General features: G+C 40.2%; 1 protein-coding gene across 6 annotated transcripts in view; it reads right to left on the reverse strand.

Moving 5' to 3' along the window:
* Positions 1 to 10,875: 10,875 nt before the first annotated feature.
* The window catches only part of LOC141192326 (uncharacterized), a 36,494-nt gene continuing 30,316 nt past the window's right edge, over positions 10,876 to 17,053 (reverse strand). For 5 of the 6 annotated variants that reach the window (XM_073661820.1, XM_073661821.1, XM_073661818.1 and 2 more), the window contains one exon: positions 10,876 to 15,356. In XM_073661820.1, coding sequence (XP_073517921.1) covers positions 13,996 to 15,356 — 1,361 coding nt within the window. In that variant the 3' untranslated portion in view covers positions 10,876 to 13,995. The remainder of the gene's footprint in view (positions 15,357 to 17,053) is intronic. The other variant, XM_073661824.1, reaches the window with a different exon arrangement.

Below are 17,053 nucleotides of genomic sequence, written 5' to 3' on the forward strand. Positions count from 1 at the left end.
CACTATGCTGTAACACCAGACTGCTGCAGGTTTGATGCTGCATAAGCATGCAGTGTCAAACACACAGCGGCTCCTGACCATGTGCACATACCCTAACAGTTCCCATAGAACACCATATCACATACATAGCAGCAGCTTTTGTTTTGGCCAAAAGATTTTGTAAGCCGCCGCCACGACAAGGTAGACTCTTCTGGCAGGGCCCTACTCTACTCTAACCTATTAAACATTTCTTAAAATATCCAGTACTCTATTTAGGTATATTTTTCTTTAAGGGAATATGTCACATACATTTTTTCAAATAATATCACATACAAAGGGACAAAAACCGTCACACCATGGCCGGACTGCATATTACCACCACATAGTGACCAAATAATACCACATACAAAGAATACCGACACACGATGACTAGACCACATATCACCACATAGTGACCAAATAGTACTACATACAAGGAGCAAATACCACCACACCATGGCCGGACCACATTTTACCACCACATAGTGACCGAACAACACCACATGCAAGGAACAAGTACCACCACACCATGACAAGACCACATATTACCGCCAGATAATGACCAAATAATACTACATACAAGGAACATAGAATTAAACCTCATACTCTTGTTCATGCATATTTGTATCCCACCCTGTATATAAACTGTTTATTGCAGGAAATTTGTGTGAAAACCACCGATGTTAGGAAATACACCCGCATCTGATCTGGTGCAAAGCATAATATCCTGGCAAAGGATCATAGAGCCGCAGATATACCAAGCATTATCAATCATATGAACGGGAGGCAAATAGATGCATCATTGTAAAACAGACGAGAACAAGTACAGAACACTGGTGAGATTACTGTGGAATATTGCAATGGTGAAACAGATTAGATGGAGCGTACAAATCCATACTATCCAGGAGTTGGATGTACAGTACAGACCAAAAGTTTGGACACACCTTCTCATTTAAAGATTTTTCTGTATTTTCATGACTATGAAAATTGTACATTCACACTGAAGGCATCAAAACGATGAATTAACACGTGGAATTATATAGTTAACAAAAAAGTGTGAAACAACTGAAAATATGTCTTATATTCTAGGTTCTTCAAAGTAGCCACCTTTTGCTTTGATGACTGCTTTTCACACTCTTGGCATTCTCTTGATGAGCTTCAAGAGGTAGTCACCGGAAATGGTCTTCCAACAATCTTGAAGGAGTTCCCAGAGATGCTTAGCACTTGTTGGCCCTTTTGCCTTCACTCTGCAGTCCAGCTCACCCCAAACCATCTCAATTGGGTTCAGGTCTGGTGACTGTGGAGGCCAGGTCATCTGGCGTAGCACCCCATCACTCTCCTTGGTCAAATAGCCCTTACACAGCCTGGAGGTGTGTTTGGGGTCATTGTCCTGTTGAAAAATAAATGATGGACCAACTAAACGCAAACCGGATGGAATAGCATGCCGCTGCAAGATGCTGTGGTTGCCATGCTGGTTCAGTATGCCTTCAATTTTTAATAAATCCCCAACAGTGTCACCAGCAAAGCACCCCCACACCATCACACCTCCTCCTCCATGCTTCACGGTGGGAACCAGGCATGTAGAGTCCATCCGTTCACCTTTTCTGCGTCGCACAAAGACACGGTGGTTGGAACCAAAGATCTCAAATTTGGACTCATCAGCCCAAAGCACAGATTTCCACTGGTCTAATGTCCATTCCTTGTGTTCTTTAGCCCAAACAAGTCTCTTCTGCTTGTTGCCTGTCCTTAGCAGTGGTTTCCTAGCATCTATTTTACCATAAAGGCCTGCTGCACAATAACAGTTGTTGAAGTGATGTGTCTGCTGCTAGAACTCTGTGTGGCATTGACCTGATCTCTAATCTCAGCTGCTGTTAACCTGCGATTTCTGAGGCTGGTGACTCGGATAAACTTATCCACAGAAGCAGAGGTGACTCTTGGTCTTCCTTTACTGGGGCGGTCCTCATGTGAGCCAGTTTCTTTGTAGAGCTTGATGGTTTTTGGAACTGCACTTGGGGACACTTTCAAAGTTTTCCCAATTTTTCGTACTGACTGACCTTCATTTTTTAAAGTTTATACAGTAGGACTATCAGCTGTGTATCCACCAGACTTCTGCACAACACAACTGATGGTCCCAACCCTATTTATAAGGCAAGAAATCCAACTTATTAAACCTAACAGGGCACACCTGTGAAGTGAAAACCATTTCCGGTGACTACCTCTTGAAGCTCATCAAGAGAATGTCAAGAGTGTGCAAAGCAGTCATCAAAGCAAAAGGTGGCTACTTTGAAGAACCTAGAATATAAGACATATTTTCAGTTGTTTCACACTTTTTTTGTTAATTATATAATTCCACATGTGATAATTCATAGTTTTGATGCCTTCATAGTCATGAATATACAGAAAAATCTTTAAATGAGAAGGTGTGTCCAAACTTTTGGTCTGTACTGTATAACATATCAATTGCAATGGGATACGTCTTCATAGTGTCTGATGCAAAACCTGATCGTGAGGCTATAGGTATAGCAAGCATTTTTATCTGTATCAATGAAAAACAGATTGTAATGGAAATATTGAAAATCTTTTCTTCTCCCGTGTCATAGATATTAAGAAGTCTCTCTCAGACTCCTCTTCCCTCCTCCCCTACAGTAATTGTCCATGGAAGAAGAGCTGACACTTTGGCCAGTGGCCTCTATGCAAATCAACACACATATGAGAAGGGCCTTGCAAGCAAATGCTAGCCCAAAAGCTGCTTCCAAACCCAATTAACACAGGCTTGTGATAGATTTGCAGCTAACTGAGAAGGTTTTATTCCCAGTGCTTCAAAAGGAATGTAACAAAGACCTGCAGACGGCCCGAAGCCAATATGGAATATGGAATAACTAAAGTTCCATATGTCCGATAATAATGGGGCCTATATTTTGGGTGGCTGGGTCAGCTAAGGAACAATATGGATATTTAACAGTCACTGTAAGCCCCTCTGGGGAGCTGTGGCGCAAAAGTAACAAAATAGCAGACGGCAGCTATACCGTGTGTGGTCTTTGGAGAAAGGTAAAATCATAACGGAAAATATGGTATCACTTTTGGGGCTCTACGATCAACCCACGATAAGTTATTGCAAAAAACAGATATCTAATAAAAATATGAAGGCTGGAGACTAGCCCCCGTGAAGTCATCACAGGAGGTATGTGGGCAGGTCTCCCCTTAGGCATAAAAGAATCCACGGAGGATGGATCAGCACTTATGTTGGAAGTTACATATTTTGTGTAGCACGGGTTACATTCGCTGAACGGCATCGGAGTGCTTCTCTCCAACTATACTGAGTGGTCCCTGCGAACAGTATAGAGTAAGTTGAGAATTGGAAGACAACAGTAATGTGTTGCCTGACAATGGTTTTCTATAGAGTGTGGTGTCCACTTTATAAGATGTTACTATCCCTGTCAGGAAAATATCCAGAAATGGAGTGGAAAAATCAAAGGTTCACTGACAGTTAATTTGTATTTGAATTCCTATTCCTTAAATTTCAAAACAAATTGTGACACTAACTGGGGGTCACCTCTCTATACTAAAAGTACATCATCAACATATCTACCAAGCCAAAAAATGTGCTCATAAATGGATTATCATCAGAAAATATGTAAATTTCTTCCCACCACGACATGTACAGCATAGCCAAAGATGATGAGAATTTGGAGCACATGGGGGCTCCAAGTACTTGTAAATAATATTTAGAATCAAACATAAAATTGTTGTGGGACAACAAATATTTTATGTTCTAATGAACCTTTTTAAATTCACAGAATATCCACTATATTTATTTAAATGGTGTTGAACGGCAATGATGGCCAATGCATGAGAGATGAAGGAATACAGGTTGACAACATTGCTGGTGACAAACCTATATTCTTCTTGCCACACGAACCTGTCAAAAACCCTCAGGACAGACGTAGTATCTTTCACATGGCCTGGTGTTTGAATAACCAGAGGATACAAATGTTCACCAGCCATTGTCTTAAATTCTCATTCAATGAACCCATACCCGAGATAATAGGGCGAAGGGTGGGGGGGAGATACCCTTTTGTGTTTTGGGGAGCCCATGAAAAATGGGATAATCAGGTAACAGCCTGCGCTGAATTTTGTTATTAAACACCGACAAATAAATGCCTTCCTCCAGAATAGTGGACAACATTGTTTTATACAAATTGGTAGGATTCATAGAGAGCACCGGAGCAGATTTCATATATCAACAGTTCTAATAGCACATACTCCGGGGGAACAAAACATTGTGTCCATACAGAATAATGATCTCACACATTTTTCTTTCTTTGGTCTTGTAAAAGTTAATTATCCTGTAATGGGTGGAAACAGACAGAAACACCTTAATATGCGTGAAGCCTTCTGGATCTGACGTGTAAATACTAAATAACCTTCGGGTAATGAATTTCCGCAATGACCTGTTTTACATCTATTGATGAAATTCATACTGGTTTATTCCCAGCAGACATCTATATGGTGACATTCCAGGTTTTCTGAATTTATTTTGTGTTTTTCTGGTTATTATTTGCCGGCGTACTTATTTGCCTTTCTGTATATTGCGCTATCATTGCTGATTCATCTTAGCAGAACGCACATAAATGATGCAAATATCTTAAAGATTTTTCAGCAATGACTGAGTATTTCCATTGCAATGTTCTGCAGCTTATTTATCTTCCATTTCTCATATATTTATTTTTGTCCGTTTTTTCGCAATATAATTCAATGATTTGTTTTTCGTTGATACAGATAGAAATTCCCGCTACATCCACAGCTTCACGATTAAGTTCTGCATCAGATATTTGTTTTTGTCAGTTTTATTATAATGTAATTACCTGTTTTTCGTTGATACAGATAGAAATGCTTGCTACATCTATAGCCTCACGATCAGGTTCTCCATCAGACTCTATGCAGACGTCTCCCATTGCCATTGATCTGTTATACATCCAGCTCTTGGATATCATGGATTTGTACGCTCCATCTAATCTGATTCGCCATTACAATGCTCCATCTAATCTGATTCGCCATTACAATGCTCCACAGTAATCTGATTCGCCATTACAATGCTCCACAGTAATCTGATTCGCCATTACAATGCTCCACAGTAATCTGATTCGCCATTACAATGCTCCACAGTAATCTAATTCGCCATTACAATGCTCCACAGTAATCTCACCAGTGTTCTGTACTTGTTCTCGTCTGTTTTACAATGATGCATCTATTTGCCTCCCGTTAATATGACAGATAATGCTCGGTATATCTGCTTCTCTATGATCCTTTGCCAGGATATTATACTTTGCACCAGATCAGATGCGGGTGGATTTCCTTGTAAATTTTCTACTATCTATTCAATTTTGATTTGCATATTTTTTTCCCCCTTTATATGTTCATTGTTATAGGTTTATAGTTTCTCCATATTGGTTATTGTGCATATTATTTTATATTATATTTTTACGTGTGTCAGATCGATAAGAACAATATTTCTATTCACAATTTAGACATTGATATGCGTTTTATCTGTTTATTGGACATTGTTATTGCGATGCTCTATACTGAATCTATCCTCCATCTCATGCATACATGTTCCTGTCCCTCTATAATCAGTATATCCTCCCACCTTCCGTTGCTATAGTTGATAGCATTTGTGATGTTCGGACCCTGTGATCTCACACCTGTACACTTAATCCCGGTGTTGTGTTCCTATATGGGATAATCCCCTGGCAACTAACAATGGTGGTCTTCACACAAATGTCCTGCAATAAACAGTTTATATACAGAGGGGGATACGGATATACATGAATAAGAGTATGAGGTCTAATTCTGTCTTATTTTTCACCATCATGGTGTTTTGCATTTCTGGCTTGTTGTGTGACGCTTGTAATGATCATCTTGTCTGTATTTGATCTCGTTGCCTTCAATGTGAACTGTGGCCGGGATTTTCTTCACACCTTTTGCATGTCTAATTGATTTCTCATTTCGTGTCATGTGTCTCCATTGTGCCTGTATATATATATATATGACTTCATTGTCCTTTTCTCATCTGCTATAACTATGGGCGCAACCCTAGCGCCAGAAACGCATAAGAATTTTACATTTTTTTTTTTTTTTTAAATGATCCAATACATTTTTTTCATATTTTACCTGTTGGAGTGCTGATTTTCTCCTTTTCGTTTTCTTCATATGTCTGTGCTCATCAGCCGGACCGGCACCCTTCAGTGGACTATCTTCACCCTGTTTGGATTCTGCGTTGCAGCTCCCTAACCTTCCCTCCTGTTTCTTCACAATATTGTAACACGTATCCTAGGCCTCGATGTTCCCCACACAAACTTGCTGTTAGAATTGTTGAGACGGGAGAAAAAGGTCTGAGGAACGCAGACTGTAACGGTCTGAAATATATAAAGAAGATCTGGTAAAATGTCCATTTTGATCACACTAATACGACCAAACCAGAACAAGGGTTTCAAGTTATAATTAATTCAATTTTTAACCATTTGTTCAAGGATGGGGGATATAATTTAAAAGATACAGATCATCCAAGCTCCCCAGAATTTGTAGACCCAGGTACTTAATTGTGTCTTTCTGCCACTTAAAGTGGAAGTTAGAAATTAGTTATTGTGGCAGTTCAGGGTTAAAAGTTATGTTCATGGCTTCTGTTTTAGAGTAGTTGACTTTAAAATTGCTTACATGGCCGAGTTATTCGAATTCCTTTATTATAGAGAGAAATAAGATCATTGGGTTTGAAGCATAGAGCAACAAGTCGTCTGCATGTAGAGCTAGTTTATAGTGATGTGAGTTTATAGTAACTAATATCTGGATTTGTATTTAATGCTACCGCTAAATGTTCCTTCACCAATGTGTATAGGAGAGGTGATAAGGGACACCCTTGTCTCGTCCCCTTTTTAATAGAAAATGTGTCATATAGAAGGCCGTTTACCCTATCGCTTTAGGGTCAGTGTATAATGATAGAATTTTAGATAACAAGAAAGTCCAACCTAATTTGTGGTAGGGTGCTCTTCAAGAAAGTCCAATGCACTGTGTCAAACGCTTTTTTAGCGTAGACAGAAACAAGGCACATTGGGAGCCCCTGTTTTTTGCATGTGAAATTAACAACGTTTTATTTTTATTATCACGAGCTTCTCTGCCCTTAATGAAGCCAACCTGAGCATTGCTAACAATTGGGAGTAGATAGTGGGAGAGCCGTGATGTAATTACTTTAGAGAATATTTTGACGTCTACATTATTTAATGATATTGGATGAATATTAGGGCAGGTATTTGATTATTTTCCAGGCTTTGATGAAACCATTATATGAGCCTTAAGTGATTGGGGGGCAAAAGGGGGAGTCTTCTGAGATATTATTGAACACTTTGGCTAAAAATGGTAATAACAGAGGTGCAAACATGTTATAAAATCTACTATTGAATCCATCTGGCCCAGGGCTCTTCCCGATAGGGAATTATTTATTGGCCTCTCCTATCTCTTGTTAAGTGAAAGTTTTGTCTAGTATCTCCTGCTCAGGGGTCTGTAAGGAAGGAACGGCAGTGTCCATAATATATTTATAAATTTTTGTTTCAAGAATATTAGGCGGCATGTCGTGGTATTGTTCATGAATATTATATAGCGAGCTACAATGGCAACAAAATGCTTCAGCTATGTCAGTGGGGCTATGAATTTATAGTCTTGGTGCTCCTTTTATTTTGGATACATACAGTACAGACCAAAAGTTTGGACACACCTTCTCATTTAAAGATTTTTCTGTATTTTCATGACTATGAAAATTGTACATTCACACTGAAGGCGTCAAAACTATGAATTAACACATGTGGAATTATATACTTAACAAAAAAGTGTGAAACAACTGAAAATAGGTCTTATATTGTAGGTTCTTCTAAGTAGCCACCTTTTGCTTTCATGACTGCTTTGCACACTCTTGGCATTCTCTTGATGAGTTTCAAGAAGTAGTCACCGGAAATGGTCTTCCAACAATCTTGAAGGAGTTCCCAGAGATGCTTAGCACTTGTTGGCCCTTTTGCCTTCACTCTGCGGTCCAGCTCACCCCAAACCATCTCGATTGGGTTCAGGTCTGGTGACTGTGGAGGCCAGGTCATCTGGCGTAGCACCCCATCACTCTCCTTCTTGGTCAAATAGCCCTTACACAGCCTGTTGTCCTGTTGAAAAATAAATGATGGTCCAACTAAACGCAAACCGGATGGAATAGCATGCCGCTGCAAGATGCTGTGGTAGCCATGCTGGTTCAGTATGCCTTCAATTTTGAATAAATCCCCAACAGTGTCACCAGCAAAGCACCCCCACACCATCCAACCTCCTCTTCCATGCTTCACGTTGGGAACCAGGCATGTAGAGTCCATCCGTTCACCTTTTCTGGTTCGCACAAAGACACGGTGGTTGGAACCAAAGATCTCAAATTTGGACTCATCAGACCAAAGCACAGATTTCCACTGGTCTAATGTCCATTCCTTGTGTTCTTTAGCCCAAACAAGTCTCTTCTGCTTGTTGCCTGTCCTTAGCAGTGGTTTCCTAGCAGCTATTTTACCATGAAGGCCTGCTGCACAAAGTCTCCTCTTAACAGTTGTTGAAGAGATGTGTCTGCTGCTAGAACTCTGTGTGGCATTGACCTGGTCTCTAATCTCAGCTGCTGTTAACCTGTAATTCCTGAGGCTGGTGACTCGGATAAACTTATCCTCAGACGCAGAGGTGACTCTTGGTCTTCCTTTCCTGTGGCGGTCCTCATGTGAGCCAGTTTCTTTGTAGCGCTTGATGGTTTTTGCAACTGCACTTGGGGACATTTTCAAAGTTTGCCCAATTTTTCAGACTGACTGACCTTCATTTGTTAAAGTAATGATTGCCACTCGTTTTTCTTTACTTAGAATTTGTATTATGGCAAGAAAAAAGCAGCTAACAGTCTATTCAGTAGGACTATCAGCTGTGTATCCACCAGACTTCTGCACAACACAACTGATGGTCCCAACCCCATTTATAAGGCAAGAAATACCACTTATTAAACCTGACAGGGCACACCTGTGAAGTGAAAACCATTTCCAGTGACTACCTCTTGAAGCTCATCAAGAGAATGCCAAGAGTGTGCAAAGCAGTCATCAAAGCAAAAGGTGGCTACTTTGAAGAACCTAGAATATGACATATTTTTAGTTGTTTCACACTTTTTTGTAAAGTATATAATTCCACATGTGTTAATTCATAGTTTTGATGCCTTCAGTGTGAATGTACAATTTTCATAGTCATGAAAATATAGAAAAATCTTTAAATTAGAAGGTGTGTCCAAACTTTTCATCTATACTGTATGTCCTTTGCATCTGAGGATGTAACCTTCTTGCCAATGAGAGACCACATTTATTTGCGAATTCGTACAAGTACCTTCACATGTGATCTTGATATTTTGTATATGTGTTAGAACCCTCCTGTTAGTTTTTGCTATCTTGTGTTTTGCGGTCACGTGACCAGCTGCCTATATATTCCAGCTCCGCCCTTCTGGCTTTGCTGGACTTCAGTGTTGTTTAGACTGTCTCTCTAGCCAGGTGCTTCGGTGCCTATCTCTGTCAGTTCTTGGTCCTCTGAGACCTTTAGTACTTTTTGTCAGTTTGTCCTTTTTGCTCTGCAACAACTTCTGTTTAGGAGGTGTCCCATTTTTGTCCCAGTCCTTAGTTCATTTAGGGACCCCTCCCTTGTTTCTATAGGTCTCCATTCAGACTAGCCGAGGACGAAGGCGGGTCTGTTCACAAGGAACAGGCAGCCCGCTACATCATAGGGATTCAGCTTAGTCTTACTGTAGGGACAGCTTTCCCCTATCTTTCCTTAGTTTATGTTGCAGATCATAACAATATGTTTGATCTAGTAAAGACCTTCGCTCCTTTCTTTTTTTCAATCAGATCATTTTTATTTAACAAAACAAAGAAAGACCAACATTTTGTTTTTTTTTTAAATAAACTTTATGACAAAAAAAAATAAAAAGAAAGAAAAACCAGTAAACAATACAAGAACCGGTTTACAATGATATAAATTCCAATATCGCTCTATAGTACAATGTTTTGGAACAGTAATTTTACATTTGCACATAAATATCTGAATACTTCCTGACTGTTTATTTTTTTCCCTATTGCGACATCAAAAGAAAAAGAATATATCTAAGAAGAGGCAATTGTGTGGACTGAGACAATTATTATTTGCTGACACCTTGGATATAAATTCCTGGTTTACTATAAGGAAATAGACAAACGGTCTAGTATAGTATTTCTGAGCTTTTCTGAAGCAATACCTGGGGTAATTAACCATTGTTCCTATATGTGTATGGATTTCTTGAGAGCGTTCCTTTAATATAAGATCCCCTTTCCAACCATAGAGTGTTATTTATCCTGGATTTTACTTCTGTTATTGTTGGGGGAGAATTGTCTATCCAATGTAGTGCCAACAAGTTTCTGGCTTGGAATAATACTCCTGAGCTAGCTATTGCCATATGGAGTCTGGGTCTACGTCCTCTCCCAGGAGTCCTAGGATACAGATTTTAGGTTCCAACTGAAGTTGTATCCCAAATACAGATAGTACAAGAGCGATCACACCCTTCCAGTAGTCGCCAATATTTACACATTCCCACGTCATATGCATCAGGTGGGCGTCATTTTGATCACATCTAAGACATGCGTCATCCGTTTGTATTTCAATTTTAAATAAAATACTTGGGGATCTATATACCCTATGAATAAGAAGAATTCAGGACAATCTTTGTGACTCTGACAATGAAAGTTTCGGTGTCAAATCCAGTATTTCCCCCATTGCTCCTCAGATAAGGGGCCCACATCCTCCTCCCATTTTGTCTTAACTATCAAAGGATATTTATCCAAATATAGGGCCAGTAACTGCCTATAAATATGGGATATTAGACCTTTTGTATCCACAGCTGTAGCAATGGTACAGTTCTGCTCAAAAGTTTACATACCCCAGCAGAATTAACATCCTCACCTGTGACCTGTTTGCTGGTAATCAGTGTGTGTGCACGGACGTTTCTGGATTGTGTGTCATAGGGAAAGCAAAAGAATTTTCAACGGATCTATGGAAAAAGGTAGTTGAACTGTATAGCACAGCAAAGGTAGACGAACAAAGATTTCAGCCACAACGGCCAGGAATATTGTTCGGGATGCAAAGAAAAACCCACAAATAACATCATCTGAAATTCAGGACTCTCTGAAAACTAGCGGTGTGGCTGTTTCAAGATGCACAATCAGGAGGCACTTGAGGAAAAATGGGCTGCATGGTCGAGTCGCCAGAAGAAAGCCATTACTGCGCAAATGCCACAAAGTATCTCACCTACAATACGCCAAACAGCACAGAGACAAGCCTCAAAACTTCTGGAACAAGGTAATTTGGAGTGATGAGACCAAAATTTAACTTTTTGGCCACAACCATAAACGTTACATTTGGAGAGAGGTCAACAAGGCCTATGATGAAAGGAACACCTTTCCTACTGTAAAGCACAGAGGTGGATCGCTGATGTTTTGGGGATGTGTGAACTACAAAGGCACAGGAAACTCGGTAAAAGTTGAAGGAAAGATGAATGCAGCATGTTATCAGCAAATACTGAAGATAAATTTTCACTCATCAGCCCGGAAGATGCACATGGGATGTACTTGGACGTTTCAACATGACAACCATCCAAAATACAAGGCCAAGTCGACCTGTCATTGGCTACAGCAGAACAAAGTGAAGGTTCTGGAGTGGCCATCTCAGTCTCCTGACCTCAATATCATTGAGTCACTCTGGGGAGATCTCAAGCGCACAATTCATTTTAGACAGCCCAAGAATTTACAGGAACTGCAGGCTTTTTGCCAAGAAGAATGGGCAGCTTTACCATCAGAGAAAATAAAAAACCTCATCCACAACTACCACAAAAGACTTCAAGCTGTCATTGATGTTAAAGGGGGCAATACACGGTATTAAGAACTGGGGTATGTGAACTTTTGATCAGGGTCATTTGGATGTTTTTGGTTGTCATTAAGATTTAAAAAAGAGAAAACACATTAATGGCTTCACCCAACCAATAACCATGAGTGGAGAAAAAGTTTTTTTGTTATCATTCATATTCTCTGAAACAAGGCCAAGAAAGCAAAAATTCTGCCAGGGTATGTAAACTTTTGTGCACAACTGTATCTAATTATATGCTTAAAGAAATAAGTAATCATCTGAAAACTGTCTCTCTCATCAAGGAAGACTAGATTCATTTCAGGAGCTCATATGATTGGCAGGTTCCTTTCCCATCTGGTTGCATCACCATCAAGTTCCTGATCCATTGAACGCCTTCTGTGATGTGCTGGAACTCTCTGTGGCAATGGTGGAGCAGGTGGCCAGTCAGATATATGGAATGTCCAGGGCATCACAAACAGGTCTCATGTTGCTTGGATCTTTGAAAATTTACAGCTAGAATGGGTACCCCCAGGAGTACATCAGGCCATTTTCCCAGAGGGCATCAAGTAGTGGTTTCAATACCCTTCTTTTAGCAAGTGTCATTCAGGATAGATATGTGAGCAATTATATGCGTTTTCCATTGAAATCACCAGGACTCAACTCCTCTGCTTTCCTCACAATGGCCTCTTTTACATTGAAAAAATGTATGCGACAGGTAATGTCCCTTGGACGCTCAGGATCTGGGCCATGATTGCCTATTGTACGGTGTGCCTTTAAAATCTCCAGCTCCTTATCAATAGGATCACCAAGAATATTATTGAATAATGATCGCAGTGTTGGCATAATCACTTGTGCATTGATGCTTTCAGGTATACCCCTTATCCAGATATTATTGTGATTTTCTTGATCATCAACCATATTAAACAGATGGTTTATTTACTGGCTGTGAAGATCCAGTGTTAGTTTCTGAACATTATGATGGCCTCTAACTTGGACGACATTATCCTCTAATCTCTGTACCTCGTCAGTAAGCTGTGACAGGATAGAAGTGAGGGGACGTATTTCAGTATTGGATGTGGTCTCCAGCCTCTGAATATATTGCTCCATATCTTCTTTAGTAGGGATAGATACAATCTGATATACAAATAAGTTATGTTGTTCCCCACATCAGAATAACCTGTGGCTGGGGGGGTAAATGTCCCTGTGAAGCAAGCACTGCACAGTATGGGGGCTTTGGTGAGCATACAGGGATATTTGTGGAGCTGTTTTCTTGTGAGGCCTACATTAAGAGAGAAATTGCTGCAGGACTTACAGGCTGGAGCTGTCTGGCATCATGAGGGTTTAGACTGCTTTTTTCCATGCTGAGGTGAGGCAGTAATAGCTCTGGAGCAGGAAGATAAGACCTTCCATAAGAAACGCTGCACACCAGGCATGCTGACAGAGGTGGAGGACCTCAGACTAACCTCTGATCTCTTCTTTCTTTCCCATATCGAAAGTCATGTTGGAGGCTGTAAATTGCTTATAATTCCCCCAGGAACACGGTCTGACGAGAGTGCTTTCAGTGTGTGCATTCTCTTGGTGCTATGTCCCTCCTGTTGATGTTCAATACATCCAAAGGCGAGGACAGTGAAGGCGGCGTTGATTGGGCACAGAGCTTGTGTGATGTAACAACTTTATGTGAGCCCCGGGAAAGCAAGTTGTGACACCAATGGAACAGTGCCAGAACGGGAGGTGCGTATGAGTGTTTTTATTTTAACAAGGCCAAACATGAGGAATGAGAAGGAGTTGTCCTAGTAGTGAACAACCCCTTTATGAAGATACAATTTTCGGTTAAAACATTTCCAACATTCTGAACATGAAAAAGATTTCTCCCCAGTATGAGTTTTCTGGTGACCAAGAAGAGATTATTTATTCACAAAACATTTCCCACATTTTGAACATGGAAAAGGCTTCTCAGCTATGTGGGTTCTCTGGTGTTTAACCAAATCGGATTTCTGGTCAAACATTTTCCACATTCTAAGCTGGAAAAAGGGGCTTCTTCTCTGTGTGAGTTCCCTGATGTTTGATAAGACTTGATTTCTCTGTAAAACATTTCCCACATTCTGAACAGGAAAAGGGCTTCTTCCCTGTGTGGGTTCTTAGGTGTATAACAACATTTGATTTCTGGTTGAAACATTTCCCACATTCTGAGCAGGAAAAAGGCTTCTTCCCTGTGTGAGTTCTCTGGTGGATAACAAGATGAGCTTTCTGTTTAAAATATTTCCCACATTCTGAACATGAAAAAGGCTTCTCCCCTGTGTGTATTCTCTGGTGCTTAACAAAATCTGATTTCTGATTAAAACATTTCCCACATTCTGAACAGGAAAAAGGCTTCTCCCCTGTGTGAATTCTCTGGTGGTTAATAAGATGTGCTTTCCGGTTAAAACATTTCCCACATTCTAAACATGAAAAAGGCTTCTCCCCTGTGTGAATTCTCAGGTGAGTAACAAGATCTGATTTCTGATTAAAACACTTCCCACAGTCTGAACAGGAAAATGGCTTCTCCCCTGTGTGAGTATTCTGATGTTTCATAAGACTTGATTTCTCTGTAAAACATTTCCCACATTCTGAACATGAAAAAGGCTTCTCCCCTGTGTGAATTCTCTGGTGGTTATTAAGATGCGCTTTCCGGTTAAAACATTTCCCACATTCTGAACATGAAAAAGGCTTCTCCCCTGTGTGAGTTCTCTGGTGAGTAACAAAATCTAATTTCTGATTAAAACATTTCCCACAATCTGAACAGGAAAATGGCTTCTCCCCTGTGTGAGTATTCTGATGTTTCATAAAATTTGATTTCTGGTTAAAACATTTCCCACATTCTGAACAGGAAAAAGGTTTCTCCCCTGTGTGAGTTCTCTGGTGGCAATCAAGATGCGCTTTCCGGTTAAAACATTTCCCACATTCTAAACATGAAAAAGGCTTCTCACCTGTGTGAATTTTCTGGTGAGAAACAAGATCTGATATCTGGTTAAAACATTTCCCACACTTGGAACAAGAAAATCTATTCTCCGCTGTGTGAATTTTTTGATGTTTAAGGAAAGATTTTTCGAGGGGAAAACTTTTGCTAGGTTCTGAAAGTGAAAATGGCTTCTTTGCTTTAGAAGCAGTTTGTTTTTTAATGCTTATTTTGTGACTTTGATTTTCCTTAGTAGTCGGTAATGAATCAGAAGACAGGACCTGTTTCAAAGGATCAGATGATAGATCTTTGTTGTGAAGGGATGATGTTATATCTGGAGTAATGGCATTCACTTCAGTTGTATCCTGTGGGATCTCGAGATCATCCGATTTAAAAATTGAAGTTGTCAGCTGTCCCTCTGATCTCCTGGTATAATCATCTGCTAAGAAAAAACACAATTATTAATTTTAAATAAAATATCTTTCAAATTTATATTTTTGAACATTTCTACAAACACTCCTTAAAATGCATGTTCTTTAAAAAATTACATTATTCACCAAGACAATGACAGTTCATAGTCTAATAAAGGCTCTTGAAAAGCAACATGGCTTCCATAAACCCATCCAGCAATATCCACTCTCCCAAAGTCAAATCTCCCCCTCGCTTCTGAGCCTTGCAGTGTGACCAAACCATACTTAGCATCCATGTATTTGGAATTACTATTGTGAGAAGAACCCACTTAATTTACGGTGTGTGTCTCCTGGAGCACAATCTGGGCACTATGTGTTGGGTAATAAAATGACACATTTGCAATTTTCACTCTCCAACATGCACTTCTTGATAATTTCCAGAAAGTGGCTGTGGAATCAAAATAGTCACTTTTGCTATAGACTGAAAAGCTCTGGAGAGGGACAGAAGCGCATACAAAATAGGGCAATTCCGCCTGGTTAGGGATAGGTTATAATCGATGATAGCACTAACCTAAGGCTCTTGTGTGTAGGCACAACACCTATAAGAACATAAAAAGCCGCTGCAGCTGCCCCGTGGCTGGAGGAAAGGTTCTTCCAGAGGTATAATGGTAAAAATGGAAGCTGACACGTTTAGGCGGGCTGGGCTCCAGAAATGAAAAGCCTTGGGATTCCAATACGGTTTGTATTAATACCAACACATTTTCTGTCATAAAAACCAAGCCTCTTGGTTTTATACAGGTGCATCTCACTAAATTAGAATATCATCAAAAAGTTAATTTATTTCAGTTCTTCAATACAAAAAGTGAAACTCATATTATATAGAGTCATTACAGAGAGAGAGATCTATTTCAAGTGTTTATTTCTGTCAATGTTGAGGACTATGGCTTACAGCCAATGAAAACACAAAAGTCATTATCTCAGTAAATTAGAATACTTTATAACAACAGCTTGAAAAATGATTTTAAAATCCGAAATGTTGACCTAATGAAATGTATGTTCAGTAAATGCACTCAATACTTTGTTGGGGCTCCTTTTGCATCAATTACTGTATCAATGTGGCGTGGCATGGCGGCAATCAGCCTGTGGCACTGCTGAGGTGTTATGGAAGGCCAGGTGGCTTTGATAACAGCCTTCAGCTCGTCTGCATTGTTGGGTCTGGTGTCTCTCGTCTTCCTCTTGACAATACCCCATTGATTCTTTATGGGGTTAAGGTCAGGCGAGTTTGCTGGCCAATCAAGCACCGTTCTACTGTTGTTTTTAAACCAGGTATTGGTACTTTTGGCAGTGTGGACAGGTGCCAAGTCCTGCTGGAGAATGAAATTTCCATCTCCAAAAAGCTTGTCGGCAGAGGGAAGCATGAAGTGCTCTGAAATTTCCTGGTAGACGGCTGCGCTGACTTTGGTCTTGATAAAACACATTGGACCTACACCAGCAGAAGAGATGGCTCCCCAACCATCACTGACTTCACACTAGACCTCAAGCAGCTTGGATAGTGGCCTGTCCACTCTTCCTCCAGACTCTAGGATCTTGATTTCCAATAGAAATGCAAAATTGAGGACTTCTGGTTCCAGCGCTGGTCATGTAGGGAGGATGACTCCTGAGCTCCCGTCACCTCCACAGACCTTACTAAAATACCGGCTACAAATAGCGGCGATAGGCTCCGTAACCA

This window comes from Phyllobates terribilis, unplaced genomic scaffold (assembly GCF_046119375.1).
Source record: "Phyllobates terribilis strain yellow unplaced genomic scaffold, ASM4611937v1 Scaffold_60__1_contigs__length_8166268, whole genome shotgun sequence".
NCBI classification, from domain to species: domain Eukaryota; kingdom Metazoa; phylum Chordata; class Amphibia; order Anura; family Dendrobatidae; genus Phyllobates; species Phyllobates terribilis.